Genomic DNA, 16811 nt, shown 5'->3' with positions numbered 1-16811 from the left:
TAATAAAGGCCTCATGAAGTGAATCAATGCATTTGTGTAAGAAAAATATCCATATTTAAAACCTTATAGACCGTAATTTCTAGCTTCTACTAACTGTCATAGGCGTAGCATAAGATCCGGTGAGAATATGTTAGTCTCACGACAAGTTTTGTTTACACCAAAGAAAGAACAGTCTCTTTCTTTTTTTTGAAATCATGTGAAATTTTTCTTTACAAATCCTTGTTACAAATCCAGTTAGTGAAGCTAAACATTACAGTTTATACAATTTTAAATATGGATATTTTACTCACACAAATACATCGATTCAAAAGGCCTTTATTAACCCCCTGGAGCTGTCTGGAGCACATTTTATGATGGATGGATGCAGTTTATATTGCTTCTTTTTTAAGTTCAGTCAACTCAAATAAGTTTAAATTATTTTAAGTTGACTCAACAAATTGTTTTTTACAATGTGCAGTCCACCATTACAGGAGATACACAATGTAAGCCCAAGAGAGGCATTACAAGTTTTTTTCTGAGGCACCAACGGACATAGGAGTCTCCATAGAGCTGTCTGGAGCACTTTTTATGATGGATGGATGCAGTTTATTTTGCTTCCAAATTTTGACCACCCATTTACTGCCATTATAAACAGGCTTATACTTCCGATTGCATTTGCCTGAAAGAAAAAAGTCATATACACCTACTGTAGGATGGTTTGAGGGTAAGTAAATCATAAATCATTTTCATTTTTGGATCAACTATACCTTTAATAATGGTTTTGTTTCCTCAGTTGTTTGGACTCTAATTCTTACGGCACCCATTCACTGCAGAGGACCCAAATAATCTAATGCTTATCAGTAATGTAATTTCTCCAAATTTGTTCCAGTGAAGAAACTTAACTCATTTAAATTTTGGATTGCCTAAAGATGAGTAAAGTTGTAGCAAATATTCATTTTTGGTTGAACTATTTGTTTAACTTGGGTGCTCCTTCAGGCCCACATACGCTATTGTAATAGAAACTGCGAAACTGAATTCAGGTCAGATAGACTTTGTGCTGTTTGCTCTCCTGTGTCGACCCCTTGGGATACAAGGTGAGAAGAGTTGTTGTTTCAACTCCTGCAGAGGTACTTACCGAGCATCCACTCTTTCTTCTCCCAAAGGAAGTAGCAAGTACGTGCAGGGCTATCCAGCGTCCTACTTCTACAGGGTAGGTGGCCTTGATATGTGGCCGTAGTGCATTCTGGGTAATCAGCAGGTCACCTTTACTGTATGTGGCTGCTGAGCGGTTTAAATACAATTAACACTTGTATCTCCTTCAGGCGGTAAGACGTTCCGTTCAGACGTGTGTTCTGACAAGATTGTAAGATTCTCCATAATCTATTTTACTGAATATTAAGAAGGGAAGATTCATTTCAAAATGACATCTTAGGCTTTTGGAAATGCAATGTTTTTACAGAAACAGTTCAGATCTCAAGAACAGTGCTTTCAAATTCTGCAGAACATCAGGTACAAAAGAACAGCGACATCAAACGCCAAGCACAAACAGCACAATCAAGACAACAGAGTGCAGTGACAGTTTACATAGTGCATCTGTCAAATCAGAGTCAAGGTGGGTTTATTCTCTTTCCTCCTCTGCACGGATAAGAAACCGGTGGCTTTTGCATTTTGGCAGCATGACTAAGAAAAAGTCTTTTTTGCTTTGAGGCCTAAAGTTCTGGTCCGTTGAAGCGTCAGGAGAGATCCAAAGGCTCAGAGGTGTTCAGTGGGCTGAGCAGCTTTATCGCAGCGCACCCGTGCTGGATGTATTTATAGCCGTGCGTGGGTTATGCCATTGCAGGGGCGGCCCGCGTCACATGCCAGAGGAACCCTCACGCAGCAGAACCAAGCCAAGACTTCTGTGCTAAAAAAAGGATTCTTTAATATTCCCACTCTTACAAACACAGAGAGAAAAACTTCTCTATCTCTATCTATCTATCTATCTATTCATCTATCTATCTATCTATCTATCTATCTATCTATCTATCTATCTATCTTTCTGTGACTCTACCCACTATGTTCACGCATCTGTAAGCCATCGCTGTCGATTATTCCACCCACCAGCTACCCCACATTCATGGTGTGTATGTGCATTTGTGTACGCGTGAATGTTTTAACAGCAATTAAGGCACATTTGCATACAGTTGTATTTTACAAACAGCTTTATAAATATTAAAACAAACAAAAAGAAAAATCCAAATCATGTGGGAAAAGAACTTTTGAGCCCTGCTTCCTCTTTTAAAAAAAGAGAGAGCATGGTTACTTCATACTTAAATCAGTATCGATTCAATCTGAATAAAATCGGAACACAGAGAACAATGGGAAGGGGTGAGAACAAGTATGAGTTTCCTAATCGTATATGCACACTCATACGCACACATATTACTGCATTAGAAGCACAGCGAAATTGGTTTGTCTGCTTCCTGTCAGCTGCGGTGAGATGATATATGAGGAATTAAATAGCGTCTGACCTGTACAGCTGTTTTCCTCTAATCAGAAAGGATGTGTGGGTATAAGTGGAGAATGAAAATGGGCCATTCTGCAGACTTATATTTGGAGTTAGTTCTGTCTCAATCTGGACTCTAGGTTGTCACTCACCTGTGAACTCACTTACACTAATTTAAAGGATTTAGTTTACTCCTGAATTAAAATTTCCTGATAATTAACTTACCCCCATGTCATCCAAGATGTTCATGACTTTCTTTCTTCAGTCAAAAAGAAATTAAAGTTTTTAAAGGAACACACCACTATTTTTGAAAATACGCCTGTTAATATCATTACGCCTGCTGCACCCATGGTACGGCAGCAAAGTTCCTTGAATATTATGCCGGAATGAGAGAATAGTTCCTAGCCATATCGGCCTAGGAAATCACAAATGATCTATGCTAAGCTATGCTAAAAGTGCTACCACCAGACCCGGAGATCGGCTGAATGGATTCGAAAATGGTAAAACTCAACTGTTTAACTCTAGGGGAGCTGGAATATGAGCCTATTTTCAAAAATAGTGGTGTGTTCCTTTAAGGAAAACATTTCAGGATTTTTCTCAATATAGTGGACTTCAATATGGATCAATGGGTTGAAGATCCAAATTGCAGTTTCAATGCAGCTTCAAAGGGCTCTGCACAATCACAGGGGAGGAATAAGGGTCTTATCTAGGAAAACAATCTGTCATTTTCTTAAAAATTTATATACTTCTGTTTATATACACAAATGCTCATCTTGCACTAGCATAGTGATGCCGTCTAGGACTTTACGCATTGCGTAATCACATTGGAAAAGTCACTTTTGGTTAGTTCTTCACCTGTATACTCCGGTCTAATTCAATATCAGTATTGTGAAAAATTGAGATATTTTTTTCAATAACGGAGATATGATTTTTAAACACATTTCCAATATATCGATAGACATTACCAGTGTTTCCCATACATGGATTTATTTGTGGCGGCTCACCACAACTTCGTTGAACAAACATGAGCACTGCATGTTTCAAAATCAAAACGTAGCGTGAGTGTTTTATATAAATGTATCTTTAAAGGAATCCGACTGTCTTCAGAAAAGTTTCAATGTCAAATTTTACATTTTCATTTTATCTGATAAAGTAGCGTTCATGAGCGGAGCTCCGCTTTGTGTACAGCCGTTACCAGGGAAACCACTGTTTTTACTGCTCCAAAACCACCTCCTGCTGGCAGAGAATGAATTCGCATTTTGTTGCTCACAGTTTTTTTGTTTGTTTTTCTTTTTTCTATGATATGGTTTAAAGTTAAATATATTAATATTAATAAGGCGAGTCTGAGAGTCTTATGTTTATTTAACAGTGATTTCACATTTCTTGTTTGTATAAAGGCTAAATACAAATAAAAGGTGAACATGAATTTATTTGTACCGTTTTTATTTCTAAAACATTATATAGTTTTATAGGAGGAGGTGTCACAGACATGGCAAACATCGTATCGACCGAAATTAAGAGATATATCGTGATATAAATTTTGGCTATATCGTCCAGCCCTATTCAAAATCATCCAACATTGTTGTTTTACCTTTTTTTTTGTAAACAGCGTTTGACTTTTTGCACATTCGCTTTGTAAACACTGGGTTGGTACTTCTGCCTACAGATGTGACCTTTCCAACATTACTAGTCGAGCTAGTGCAAGATGAGCATTTGTGGTTAAAAAGTATATCATATTTTTTTGACCGATTGTTTCGCTAGATTAGACCCTTATTCCTTGGCCTGGGATTGTGTCAAGCCCTTTTAAGCTGCATTGAAACACCTTCAGTTTGCTGATCCCCATTGAAGCCCACTATGCGGAGAAAAATCCTGGAAATTTTTTCCTCAAAAACCTTCATTTCTTTTTGACTGAAGAAAGGAGGAGTGAACTGGAGTGAACTGATTCTTTAAGCAGGTGATATAATGCTGATATACAGTATATAACATAGTGATAGTAATGATCAATCTGTCTATCTTAAAATATAAATTGTTTTGTTTTTGTGTGTAATCGATGCTGAAAAACAGATTTAAGCTGGTCTCCCAGTCAAAGTACTCAAAACCCCTCTAAAACATGGCTGGGATGTTATACAAGCTCAGATGTTTTTTTCTCTGGTTGTTAGTGTATTGAACGCAGGCTTGAATGGAGCGGACAAAATTAACATTTTCAAGACTTGACATCAATTTCTTTCCCTCTCTGTAACTCCCACCATGTTCTCTTTTACTTCTTTCTCTCAGACTGTTGGTCTGCAGTCTGGGATTGTGTTTCATTTCCTCAGTCTGTAATTTAGCAGAGTGAGTTTGCTAAAACTGGCTCTCGTACATTTTTAACATACACACAAACTGGAATAACACGACACACACACATATACAAAGGCACAATACACAGACACAAGGGAACTGTTTAATTTCACTGGGCAAACAGCTACTAAATGCCATTTCAAATAATTACTGTCTCTGTAGTAGTGTGCATTACAGTAAGAAAAACTCACACTTGCATGTGCTTTAATAAATGTCAGATAGATAAGTGGTCTCTGTGCACACATATGGGTTATTGCTTTTACAAAATGACAGTAACATCAGTATGATGGAAGACATCAGTGTTCTTCAAAAGAAATAGTTACATTTATTATTAATAACAGTATTTAGATTTAGATTTGCAACTGTTTTTGCCATGTAATATCGTTAATCAATCAGTTCACTGTAGGCTTTATGTTGGTGCCAAACAACACAATTTGGCACATTAGAATTCAACTGACGTGCAGTTCAGTCATTTTATTTTGGCTCAGTTACAATTTAGAGTCAGTCAATCTGTTTTATAAGCGGGGGTGTTAGAAAACTTTTTTTTTTTTTAACACATAGCGTTTCTATAGCTCAAACTGAATGACATGAGGTATGCTAAGGTCATGGGTTCGATTGCCAGGAATGCATAAACTGCTAAGAATGTATACCTTGAATGCACTGGAAGTTGCTTTGGATAGAAGCATCTGTCAGATGCATGAATGTAAGTGTATATAATGGAACACATTATGCAATATAAATACCAAGTCAAACCATTAGGGCTTTTGCTTTCAGAAGTGACACGGTGTCGGCACACCCACACTCTGAGTCCATGCTCAGATCCATTTACACAGGCCAATCATTTGCCTCCTGAGGGTTGGTTCCATCATAATGCATACACTGTATGAGTTCAGACTTTCTGACCAATCAGAAGACTCAAAAATATTGTTCTGAAACTGGGTCAGGTTGATAAGTTTCTGTGAACATATTCTGTGTAGGTAATTACAGACTCAGAACAGCTGCTCAGTTTATTTGTGTTAACTTAATTACAAAGTTACAGAATTCACAACTAATTAAAGCAATGCTAAATGATTAAGTGTTTGTTATTTAATTGGCAATATGAAGTAAAATTTCACAGAATGTTGTGAGGAAAAAAAAAATCATGTGCTAGTCATATCGTCTGTCTAAACAAAATGTGTCAATTAAACATCTGCATCTAATAATGGAAAATAGAAGAGAGGGAATGAAGAGTGAAAATACTCAACTTCGAGAGACAGATATCTGTTAAAGTATTTGTATTATGAATAATATACCACGCTTATAACTCCGCAGAAACCTTGACTGCAAGCTGCATTGCAGGTAAAAAAAAAAAGAATCACACACACACAATAACTGATTTACAGGCACTGAGAAATGTATGGTATACATTCATTTTTGTACACATGCGATTGAGCTGTTATGACCAGTGCGGTATCACAAACAGCACTCTAATTGGTCCCTTTGGAGTAGAAACATTGGAATAATGAAAATAATCCCAGAAACATGAACCGAGTGTACAGCAGATAACACCCCTCCTGTTCTTATCAACATACACACACAACCTATATGCTTAGTTTAGATCATTTTATGTATTAAAAGTACATATTATTATAGGGGTGGATGATATGACCAAAATCTTATATCACAATATGAGTAATTTTATTTTACGGTAACGATAGAAATCAGAAATTATAGAACGATCAGAAATTTGTAATTTGTAACTAATACTAGCCTTAAAAAAAATCAAGCTCACTAAAGACAAGTAAACAGTCAGCAATTAAAAAAAGAATAAGAAACTAATTGCAAGCAATAGGACAAAAAACTACAGTAGAACAAATAAATAAGAAATACTACATACATTGTCTAAAATAATCAAAGGTGTAAAAGCACTGCATATTCTTCACTGTGTAAATTAAATATATATTTCTTATTACTAAAGTTACAAAAGTGATTTAGTCAGGAACAGTGAGAGATTTTCTCTCTTTTGTTGTTTGATTTACATGAATGACAGGCATGAATGAAATATTAGACTGCTGTCACTTAAGAACTGCCCAGATCCAAAATATTGTTACACATGTTTTCTTTCTCAGCTCTTGCTTTCACTTAAGACCTAAATTCCTGTTTACAAGGATACACTGCTGAAAAATACAACATTAAACCAGCATGGATTCCAACATGTGTTTTGCTTTGTTAAATCATTTATTAAAAATAATTTGGAAAATTGTCTTGGTCTTTAACTACAAACACAAACCAATTTCAAAAGAAATGCGATATGTAACACATACACAAGTTTTGTTGTGGTCTTTCTGGGATTATACCAGCACTTAAAAGACAACAAACGCTGGTCCACCAGCACACCAGCATCCCAAGCTGGTCCCAGAATGCAAAACATACCTTATGCTGGTCCACCAGCACACATGCTTACCATGCTGGGGACCAGTAAACCAGTGACCATCATCTTATGCTGGGGACCAGCAACCAGCATGAAAAAAACCTTATGCTGGTCTACCAGCACACCTGCTTACCATGCTGGGGACCAGCAACCAGCATCCCATGTTGGCCCCAGCATGTAAAACATACCTTATGCTGGTGACCAGCAATGCTGGATTTTTCAGCAGGGTACTTGCAAAGACGGACATTTTGACCTATACGATTTAACTGTTCAACTGGTTTAACCGTTGCCTATGAAGCGGCAAAATAACTCAGTTCAGTACTCCTGCGCTCTATGGCCACGTACACACTGCAGTTAAATTCGATTGTCAGTTCACATTTTACTCCTTAGTCGTGTTCTGTACACATAGTTCACTAAAATACAGAAGTGACAACCACATTCGATAATCACATAACTCCTCATTAACTTTTAATGACGTATTTAAACAGAAATGTGTCTTCGTCTGTATATGAGATGTAAGAAAATAAAAGTGTCTTTTTAAAAATCTTTATAAGAAAAAAAACGACAAACAAGGACAAGCATAAAAACACTAAAACACCCAAATGCTTTGTTTTATATCACCAAAAAATCATATATATCATATCTGTAACAAACCACTTTATTAACTCCATAAAGTGCCTAGCTTTATGAACTAAAACCAAACAACATGCCTAAAAGTGCTTGTAAATATGAGGACATGGCAACACTGCAAGACAGTGCTCTCAAAGCAGCCTCCAAAGCATAAACACAGCAGCATGTCTATCAGCAGTAGTTTAGTTAAAATCGATGGACAAAAAGAGTCTTTAGCCAAAAAACAGCAAATACCAAACGGTTACATTTTTATTCACTCCCTCAAGACACCAAAATGTTTCTATGGTTTCAAATGTGGAAGTGACTGCTGTTCTGTACACACGTGGAGTGATAATTTACGGGACTCACTCCCACATTTAAATGCGGTTGTCACTCCTGAAACTTGCAATGTGTACGAGGTCATAATTCACTAAAATACGGAAGTGACAGCTGCATTCCACAGCTGCATTAACTCCCCAAAAAAAACAGGCAGTGACAACCGCATTTACAGAAATTCTATGCGGTGTGTATGGAACTGAACTGAACAATTAGTTGTTAATGACATATTTAAACACACATCAGAAATGTGTCTTCATCTGTGTGTGAGATGCAAGAAAATAACAGAGAAAGAAGCACATTTTGATGCAGGGATAGTTGCGCTCACAAGCGCTGTGGTAAAGTGTCAGTATTACCAAATCTTCACAGAAGAAAAAAACAAACAAGGACAAGCACAAAAACACCCAAATGCTTTATGTTTTATATCACCAAAAAATAATTTATTTCATATCTTCAACAGACCACTTTAGTAACTCCATAAAGTGCCTAGCTTTATGAACTAAGACCAAACAACATGCCTAAAGGCGGTTGTAAATATGAGCATACAGCAACACTGCAAGACAGTCCTCCCAAAGCAGCCTCCCAAGCATAAACATAACACATAATGTCTATCAGCGGTAGTTTAGTGGTAAAAATCGACAGACAAAAAGAGTCTTTAGCCAAAAAATGGCAGATACTAAATGGTTAAATTCAGGGTTGCCAGGTTTTCACAACAAAACTCGTTCAATTTCTACTCAAAAGTAATCGTGTTTCAGTGGGGGGTGTTCTGGGGTTTACACTAAATATCATGTTATTGGGAACGCTTCAACCCGTGGACATGAAAAACAACCTGCAGCAACAGTGATTAAGTAGCTCAGTTCCGCTGGAAAATTGCGGACTTGGCAACACTAATGTGTTTTGATGGTATGTGCATGCTTGTAACATCACTAGCATCATTTCAAAGTGTAGACGTCAGAATCGTTTATGCTTTCATGTATGTTTTATCCTCTTTTTTCAGTGTCCTTCATGGTAACATGACAAATGAACCTCTTTGAACATTATCATTATGTGTCCTTTGCCGTGATTTGAATCAACTGGACAAAGTAATACTTCAGTTGGTTAAAAAACAGACGCGAATGGTTTTTATCAAACAGATATAAATCTTTAAATGCAAAGGCTCCTTTTTAATATATTTACCAATTAATTATTCTTCAGATGAAGCTATTAGCCTTCCTAGCAAATGCCTATGTGTTTGTTTTTATTTTGAGCCACATCATAAAAATACATAGAATAACCTGCTCAGTGTCAAAATATCAATCCAACTAAACGTAAGTTGCTCAGAGGTTGCGTTTCTTTGCTGTTTATATTGCACAATTTCGCTTCTCGGGTAATCTTGTTTCATAAGGCGTTTTGAATTATTAATGGACAGCAAGAGGCAAAACTGATAAAGAAGTCATTGTTATTTCTGTTTAGGAGAAACACTAAATGGCATTAAAGGAATAGTTTACCCAAAAATGAAAATTCTGTCATTAATTACTCACCTTTTTGTCTTTCCAAACCCAGTACTTACTACCTTTCTGGGTCTTGAACATGTCGGTTGCATTGCTGTCTATGCAGGGTCAGAAAGCTCTCGGATTTAATCAGAAATATCTTAATTTGTGTTTCGAAGATGAATGAAGGTCTTACAGGTTTGGAATGACATGACAGTGAGTTATTAATGACAGAATTTTCATTTTTGGTTGAACTATCCCTTTAAAGAGATCTTTTTAATTTTTTCCCTGTAGTTACATGTTAGAAGGAACAGACTACTTGATAAGGATATGTTTGTGTATTCCAGTAGCAGACACACAGACACGCTGACACTTAGACTAGTGTAAATAGCTGTGAGTGAAGACAGTCGTGCTCCTTCTCATGTCTCGTGTGTGCGTTTGCATAGATGTATGTTCTGTTATCCATTAAAATGACAAAGGTCAGTGCACAATCATTCTCTGTCAGCTTGGTGCACTCTCAACCTTAACCGCTCTGTCTTCCTCTCTCAGTCACATGGAGACGCTTTGAAACATGCGCTGACATTGCCGTTCTCGTTCAGGAGCAGTCTGAATGCAGACACCCTTCAGCAGTTCAGTGCAAACACAGCTGTTGTTATGAAACAAGGCTAATGTGCAGACGACCCTCACGGACCCACTCCCAATAACATGCACACAGCTTGGTGAAATGACTTCCTGTGCAGCGATGCCAAAATAATCCAAGTGCCGAAATAAGCTCGGAATTTTCCAGGAAATGAAATACAACCCTAAACCTTTTGAACTAAGTTGCCTGGTACCAGACATTGCTCTTTCTGAGAGCGTTTTGCTCGTTTCATCAGGTCTCTAGCACAGATCGTTCAAAGCCGGTGTGAATGTAAACACGTACACTTTACTTAAAGTGTTCGATGTTGAAATTGTTTGTTTGACTGTTTTGACAGTTTGTTTGAGCATTTCATCCAGCTCAAAATAGCAACATTGTTTTAACCAGTGGTGGGAGTTTGAGACTATCTGTTTTAAAGTAAAATAAATATAAAGCTTATAAAAACGAATATATTTAATTATAAATGTGGCAGTTTGCATCATGTCGTGGATGTCATCTACACAAAACATGCTTCATTTTCAGATGAGCATTATTGAAAGTAAGATAACTTGCAGTTCAGAGTTCATTTGTTCATGAATCACGCTATTTTGGTGGTACGGTATGTTTTTGATTCTCTGAACTGAATTGGTTCATAAGACAGGTTTCTATGAGCTTCCCACTGATGTATGGTTTGTTAGGATATGACAACATTTGGCCGAGATACAACTATTTGAAAATCTGGAATCTGAGGGTGCAAAAAATCTAAATATTGAGAAAATTGCCTTTAAAGTTATTAAGATAAGTTCCTAGCAATGCATATTACTAATCAGAAATTAAGTTTTGATATATTTACTGTAGGAAATTTACTAAATTTCTTCATGGAACATGATCTTTACTTAATATCCTAATGATTTTTGGCATAAAAGAGAAATCAATCATTTTGACCCATACAGTGTATTTTTGGCTATTGCTACAAATATACCCATGCTACTTATGACTGGTTTTGTGGTCCAGGGTGACATATTTGCTGTATCTGCTACTATTTTTGGTATTTTCAGTCTCATCTTTCATTCTGTAAACTCACATTTGCAACTCAGGTAACATCCCTGAAAAAATGATTTTGGCGCTGAAATGCAGATTCAGATGCAGATTCAGCTGCTGATGAAAAACTATTCAGCATGTTCTTAGAGCTAACAAACATGCACAAAATTTCACAACACTCCCATTTTAATTTAATGCAGCCTTTAAAGAATGAGTTTGATAAGTATGCGTGCACGTGTGTCTAGAGTACATGAACCTCAGCTGTCATAACAGACCTCTTCATCAGAGGTGGGTTGATGTGATATGGGCTTGATATAGTTTTGATCCGGCTGAAGACTCCCCTGGTATTTCTCCCTGCGTGTGCTTCGACTTGGAAAGTCTCCAGAGCAGGAGTTCATATTTAGATCAAGTAATCAGATCTATTTTGATGTTTCTTCTGGCAGTGAACATATTCATATCTCTGATCTTCTGTGTATGCGTGCTGTTTTTGCTGGTATGAGATTGTTAGTGTCTGATGTGTTAAGAAACGTTATAGCTTTTATTAAAGCTGAAAAGAACAACTTTTGATCTTTTAAATATCACTTCACTTTGCATCTGTTTCTTTTGTGTGCGCTAAAGTATGCATGTATGTGTAGGTGTAAATGTTTTTTTTTAAAGGACATTCTATGGTCCTTATCAGAGGTTATATGTTAAAAGCTTGATTTAAGTGGCTTATCTGCGATTGGCTGCTCTTTCCTGTCTGTTCTATATTGATTGCTGTGTGACTGATTACATCAACCTGTGGTAAAATGGGTACTTTAGATTTCATATAGCTGAGGCGGGTGTAGATAGCATTGTATTTTTTTGTTTCCTTATATGTATTCCAGACCATAGTTGTCTTTATTTCCTTTAATAAGAGCGTGGATTGTCTCCATTCGCTCTATACATTCACATAGTTGTACATCTGTTAATGCTTTGTAGCCTATTGTCACTGATTTGCACCTGACGTCTCTGTTAGGAATTAGTACTGTCAATATCTGTCTATGTCTTTCCTGGAAAAGACAACATGTGTTGTTGCCACACTTCATTCTAGGGTTGTCATAGTCCCAAAATTTCAGTAGTTAAGTTGATACCAGTGAAATTGTCTAATGCTCATTAACATTAAGGGATTAGTTCACTTCTGAATTAAAATTTCCTGATAATTTACTCACTCCCATGTCATTCATGATGTTTATGTCTTTCTGTCTTCAGCTGAAAAAAAAAAAAAAGCTTTTTGAGGAATATATTCCAGGATTTTTCTCCCTATAATGGACTTTAATGGGAATCAACAGGTTGAAGGTCCAAACTGCAGTTTTAACGCAGCTTCAAAGGGCTCTACATGATCCCAGCTGAGGAAGAAGGGTCTTATCTAGCAAAACGATTGGTCATTTTCTAAAATAAATTTCAAATTTATTTACTTTTCAACCACAAATGCTCGTTTTGGACTAGCTCTGCAGTGTGCATCCACAATTTCACTCATTACTCAATCACGTTGGAAAGGTCACGTGTGGTTAGTTCTTCGTCTTTGTACTATGGCTCAAAAAGGTATGGTAAGGTGAAAAACTCATTTTCTCCTCCAACTTCAAAATCATCCAACCTTTCAAACGTGAGCACATAATGTATAAATGCAGAGCTAGTGCAAGATGAGCATTTGTGGTTAAAAAGTATATAAATTAATGATTTTTTAAGAAAATTACTTATCTCTTTGCTAGAAAAGACCCTTATTCCTTGGCTGGGATTGTGTAGAGCCCTTTGAAGCTGCATTGAAACTGCAAATTAGACCTTCAACCTGTTGATCCCCATTGAAGTCCACTATATGGAGAAAAATCCTGGAATGTTTTCCTTAAAAACCCTTTTTAGATTGCCTGTGTCAGATATACTTATCAGTCTTCTTTGTACTCTTTCTGCAGGATGGTTCAAAACAGAGGCAGGCCAGGAAGAAGACCGTCTCATTCAGCTCCATGCCAAGTGACCGCAAGATGAACAGCACAGCTGCCTGCATGGCCTTCATGATGGAAGGCTGTGAGATGAAGAAAGTTCGCTCCAATTCTCGCATGTACAATCGTTACTTCCTGTTGGATCCTGACATGCGCTGGCTCCGCTGGGAACCGTCAAAGAAAGACTCAGAGAAGGCCAAGCTTGAGATCAAGAGCATTAAAGAAGTTCGATTGGGAAAGAAAACACCCGTCCTACGCAGCAACGGCCTCTCAGATCAGTTCCCGGATGAGTGTGCATTTTCAATTATATACGGAGACAACTATGAGTCCCTGGATCTGGTCGCCAGCACGGCAGACGTGGTGAGTACCTGGGTGATGGGACTGCGGTACCTGGTCTCCTATGGGCGGCACATGGTGGGCGTAGTCGAACCCAGTCAACCCAGTGTAAGAACGTCCTGGATTGGGTCCGTGTTTGAGTTAGCTGATCCAGAAAGGCAAGGACACATTGACCTATTCCGGGCCACCCAAATCATCAAGGGTCTCAATCCTGGCATGAGGGAGTCTCGTATTGAACTGAAGTTCAAAGAGCTACAGAAGGCCAAGGACTGCTATGGCGAAGGCATTGATTTAGACACATTTGTAGAGGCCTACTGTGAATTGTGCACGCGTCCTGAGATCTTTTTCTTGTTGGTGCAGTTCTCCAGCAACAAAGAGTACCTGGACTCCAAGGACTTGATGCTCTTTGTGGAGGTGGAGCAGGGAGTCGAGGGAGTCTCAGAGGAAATGTGTCGGGAGATTGTGCACAAGTACGAACCCTCCGCTGAAGGACGCAACAGTGGCTACTTGTCCATAGATGGCTTCACACACTACCTCCTGTCATCCGAGTGCCACATTTTTGACCCGCAGCACAAGCATGTTTGTCAGGATATGACGCAGCCCCTTTCACACTACTACATCAACTCTTCCCACAACGCCTCGCTTTTGGAAGATCACTATTGGGGCTCATCAGACCTCAGCAGCTACGTTCGGGCTCTACGCATGGGTTGTCGAAGCCTGGAGGTTGTAGTCTGGGATGGCGCTGATTGTGAGCCCGTGGTCTATGTCGGTAGCTCTGTTGCCTCCCAGCTAGCCTTCTGTAAAGTTCTAGATGTCATTAACCAGTATGCCTTTGAGAGTTCAGAGTATCCACTAATCCTCTGTCTTGTCACGCACTGCAGTGTTCCCCAGCAGAGAGTCGTGGCTCAACACCTCAAGAAGATCCTTGGGGACAAATTGCATGTTGAGCCTCCCAATATGGAGGATCACTACTTGCCCTCCCCTGAAAAACTCAAGGGAAAGATACTCATCAAAGGGAAGAGCCTGCCTTCAGATTCGCAAGACTCTGAGGGGGAGGTCACGGATGAAGAAGAAGGCTTTGAGATGTCTAGGAGAATGATGGGTGGAGACGATAAGGAACAGCTCAATGGGATTGGCTGCAAACGGTTACGAATCTGCAAAGAACTTTCTGAACTAGTCACCCTCTGCAAGTCTGTTCAGTTTCGTGACTTTGAGACATCGAAACGGGAACAAAAGCATTGGGAGATTTGCTCCTTTAACGAGGTTGATGCCAACCGCTTTGCCAATGAGTTTCCCGAGGACTTTGTCTCCTACAATAAGCGGTTCCTGTCACGGGTGTACCCTACGCCTATGCGCATTGATGCTAGCAACATGAACCCACAGGATTTCTGGAAGTGCGGTTGTCAAATCGTGGCCATGAATTATCAGACTCCAGGTTTGATGATGGATTTAAACCTTGGTTGGTTTAGGCAAAACGGCAACTGTGGCTACGTCCTGCGTCCAGCCATAATGCGCGAGGAGGTGTCGTATTTCAGTGCCAATGCTCGTGACTCACTTCCTGGAGTCTCAGCCCAACTTCTCCACATCAAGGTGATCAGCGGTCAAAACCTACCAAAGCCTCGAGGCTCAGCTGCTAAGGGCGACGTGGTAGAGCCGTACATCTATGTGGAGATCCACGGAATTCCTGCTGACTGCGCAGAACAACGCACAAAAACTGTCTCTCAAAATGGTGACAATCCAATTTTTGATGAAACCTTTGAGTTCCAGATCAACCTTCCTGAATTGGCTGCTTTGCGCTTTGTTGTCCTCGATGATGACTACATTGGCGATGAATTTATTGGCCAGTACACCATTCCTTTTGAGTGTCTGCTTCCTGGTTACCGGCATGTACCACTGCAGTCACTCACAGGGGAGTTTTTGCCTAACACCACGCTGTTCGTTCACGTTGCCATTACAAATCGGCGAGGTGGGGGCAAGGCCCATAAGAGGGGTCTTTCTGTGAGAAAGGGTCGCAAAGCAAGGGAATACACCTCCACTAAGACCACAGGGATCAAAGTGGTGGATGAGCTCTTCAGGGCATCAACCCAGCCACTTCGGGAAGCAACAGATCTACGGGAAAATGTGCAGGTATGAATTCAGTCTTTTCAGGGTCAGTGTTTTTTAAGACTTTGTTGTTGAGACTGTTTGCACTGAATTTGTGTAGAATTAATGCACTGACAGCAACCACTGGTATTGAAAGTATTAGTGATTTTTGTATTGCTTTAGGAGTTACTAGGATACTATCAAATGTTCTTTTCTCATTAGAGAGCAAAGTTAGGCAGGGGCGTGTTTAGAGTGTTGTGGGCCCTAAGCAAGTGGTCTATGGGCATGTTTCTTCCTTTTCACATTTAAATAAACCAAATAATAAATGTTGTGCCAAAGCATGAAATGTATTTGGTATGAAATATGCTTGCAATGTCTTATGAAGGTCTTACAACGAAAATTTTTTTGACTGGCATGAGCTGCCACTTTCAGTTTTTATGAGCTGCCTTGGCCCTACAGGCAGTTCAAGGAAGGTAAAGGGGATGTAACAAGGATTATGAAAACACGATATTGAAAACACTGACTTAAAATTGCCTCAGTACTCAGGGACAGGTAGAAAGTGAGAGAGAGAAAACAATACAAGAAAGAAACCAAGTGGAAGCTTTTGTTGTTGTGCTCATTAGTAATGCCCTTAAAACCGGACACCCCGTTTTCCTCTCTAAAGATGTTTTCACATCTTTAAAAAAATGTTTGTGCTTTTACAGTTGAGGGAATGCAGTAAGACTGCAGATGTTTCTCAAATGCTAAAATGTTAATCATGCTTTGTCAGTGAATACCGATAGATGGGTAAGATTGCAGGGTTATGAAGGCAATACATCATTCCAGTTCATGTCATGAAAGATTGGGTGCAAGCTACAGATAATATTGATTTCAAATGACTCTTGCTCAGCAGATGTAACATGTTGTCCTCTAGCACATGGTCCTAATTTAAGAAGACTAAAACCTCAAAGGATATCCCATTAGATGATTAGAGACAGAAAACATATGGCCAGCTTGAGCTGTCCTTCTGCTCTGGATGTCTCCTCTTGTCTTTAAATTTGTGCGCGTATGTGTGTAATTGCGTTATTTCATTTGCCAGGACGCCTTTTCTGTTTGTCCTATTCCACAGATTTGTGTTTTTGCATAATCTTATTGTCTTCCATTGTCCATTTATCTG

The 16811-nt window shown here is 38.8% G+C and overlaps 1 protein-coding gene across 1 annotated transcript in view; it reads left to right on the top strand.

The window, feature by feature from the left end:
• The window catches only part of plcl5 (phospholipase C like 5), an 85244-nt gene that overhangs the window by 38826 nt on the left and 29607 nt on the right, over nt 1-16811 (top strand). The window contains exon 2 of the mRNA XM_051097807.1: nt 13211-15700. Coding sequence (XP_050953764.1) covers nt 13211-15700 — 2490 coding nt within the window. The remainder of the gene's footprint in view (nt 1-13210; nt 15701-16811) is intronic.

This window comes from Labeo rohita, chromosome 3, assembly GCF_022985175.1.
Source record: "Labeo rohita strain BAU-BD-2019 chromosome 3, IGBB_LRoh.1.0, whole genome shotgun sequence".
Classification (NCBI taxonomy): domain Eukaryota; kingdom Metazoa; phylum Chordata; class Actinopteri; order Cypriniformes; family Cyprinidae; genus Labeo; species Labeo rohita.
This window is presented reverse-complemented; position numbering and strand designations above follow the sequence as displayed.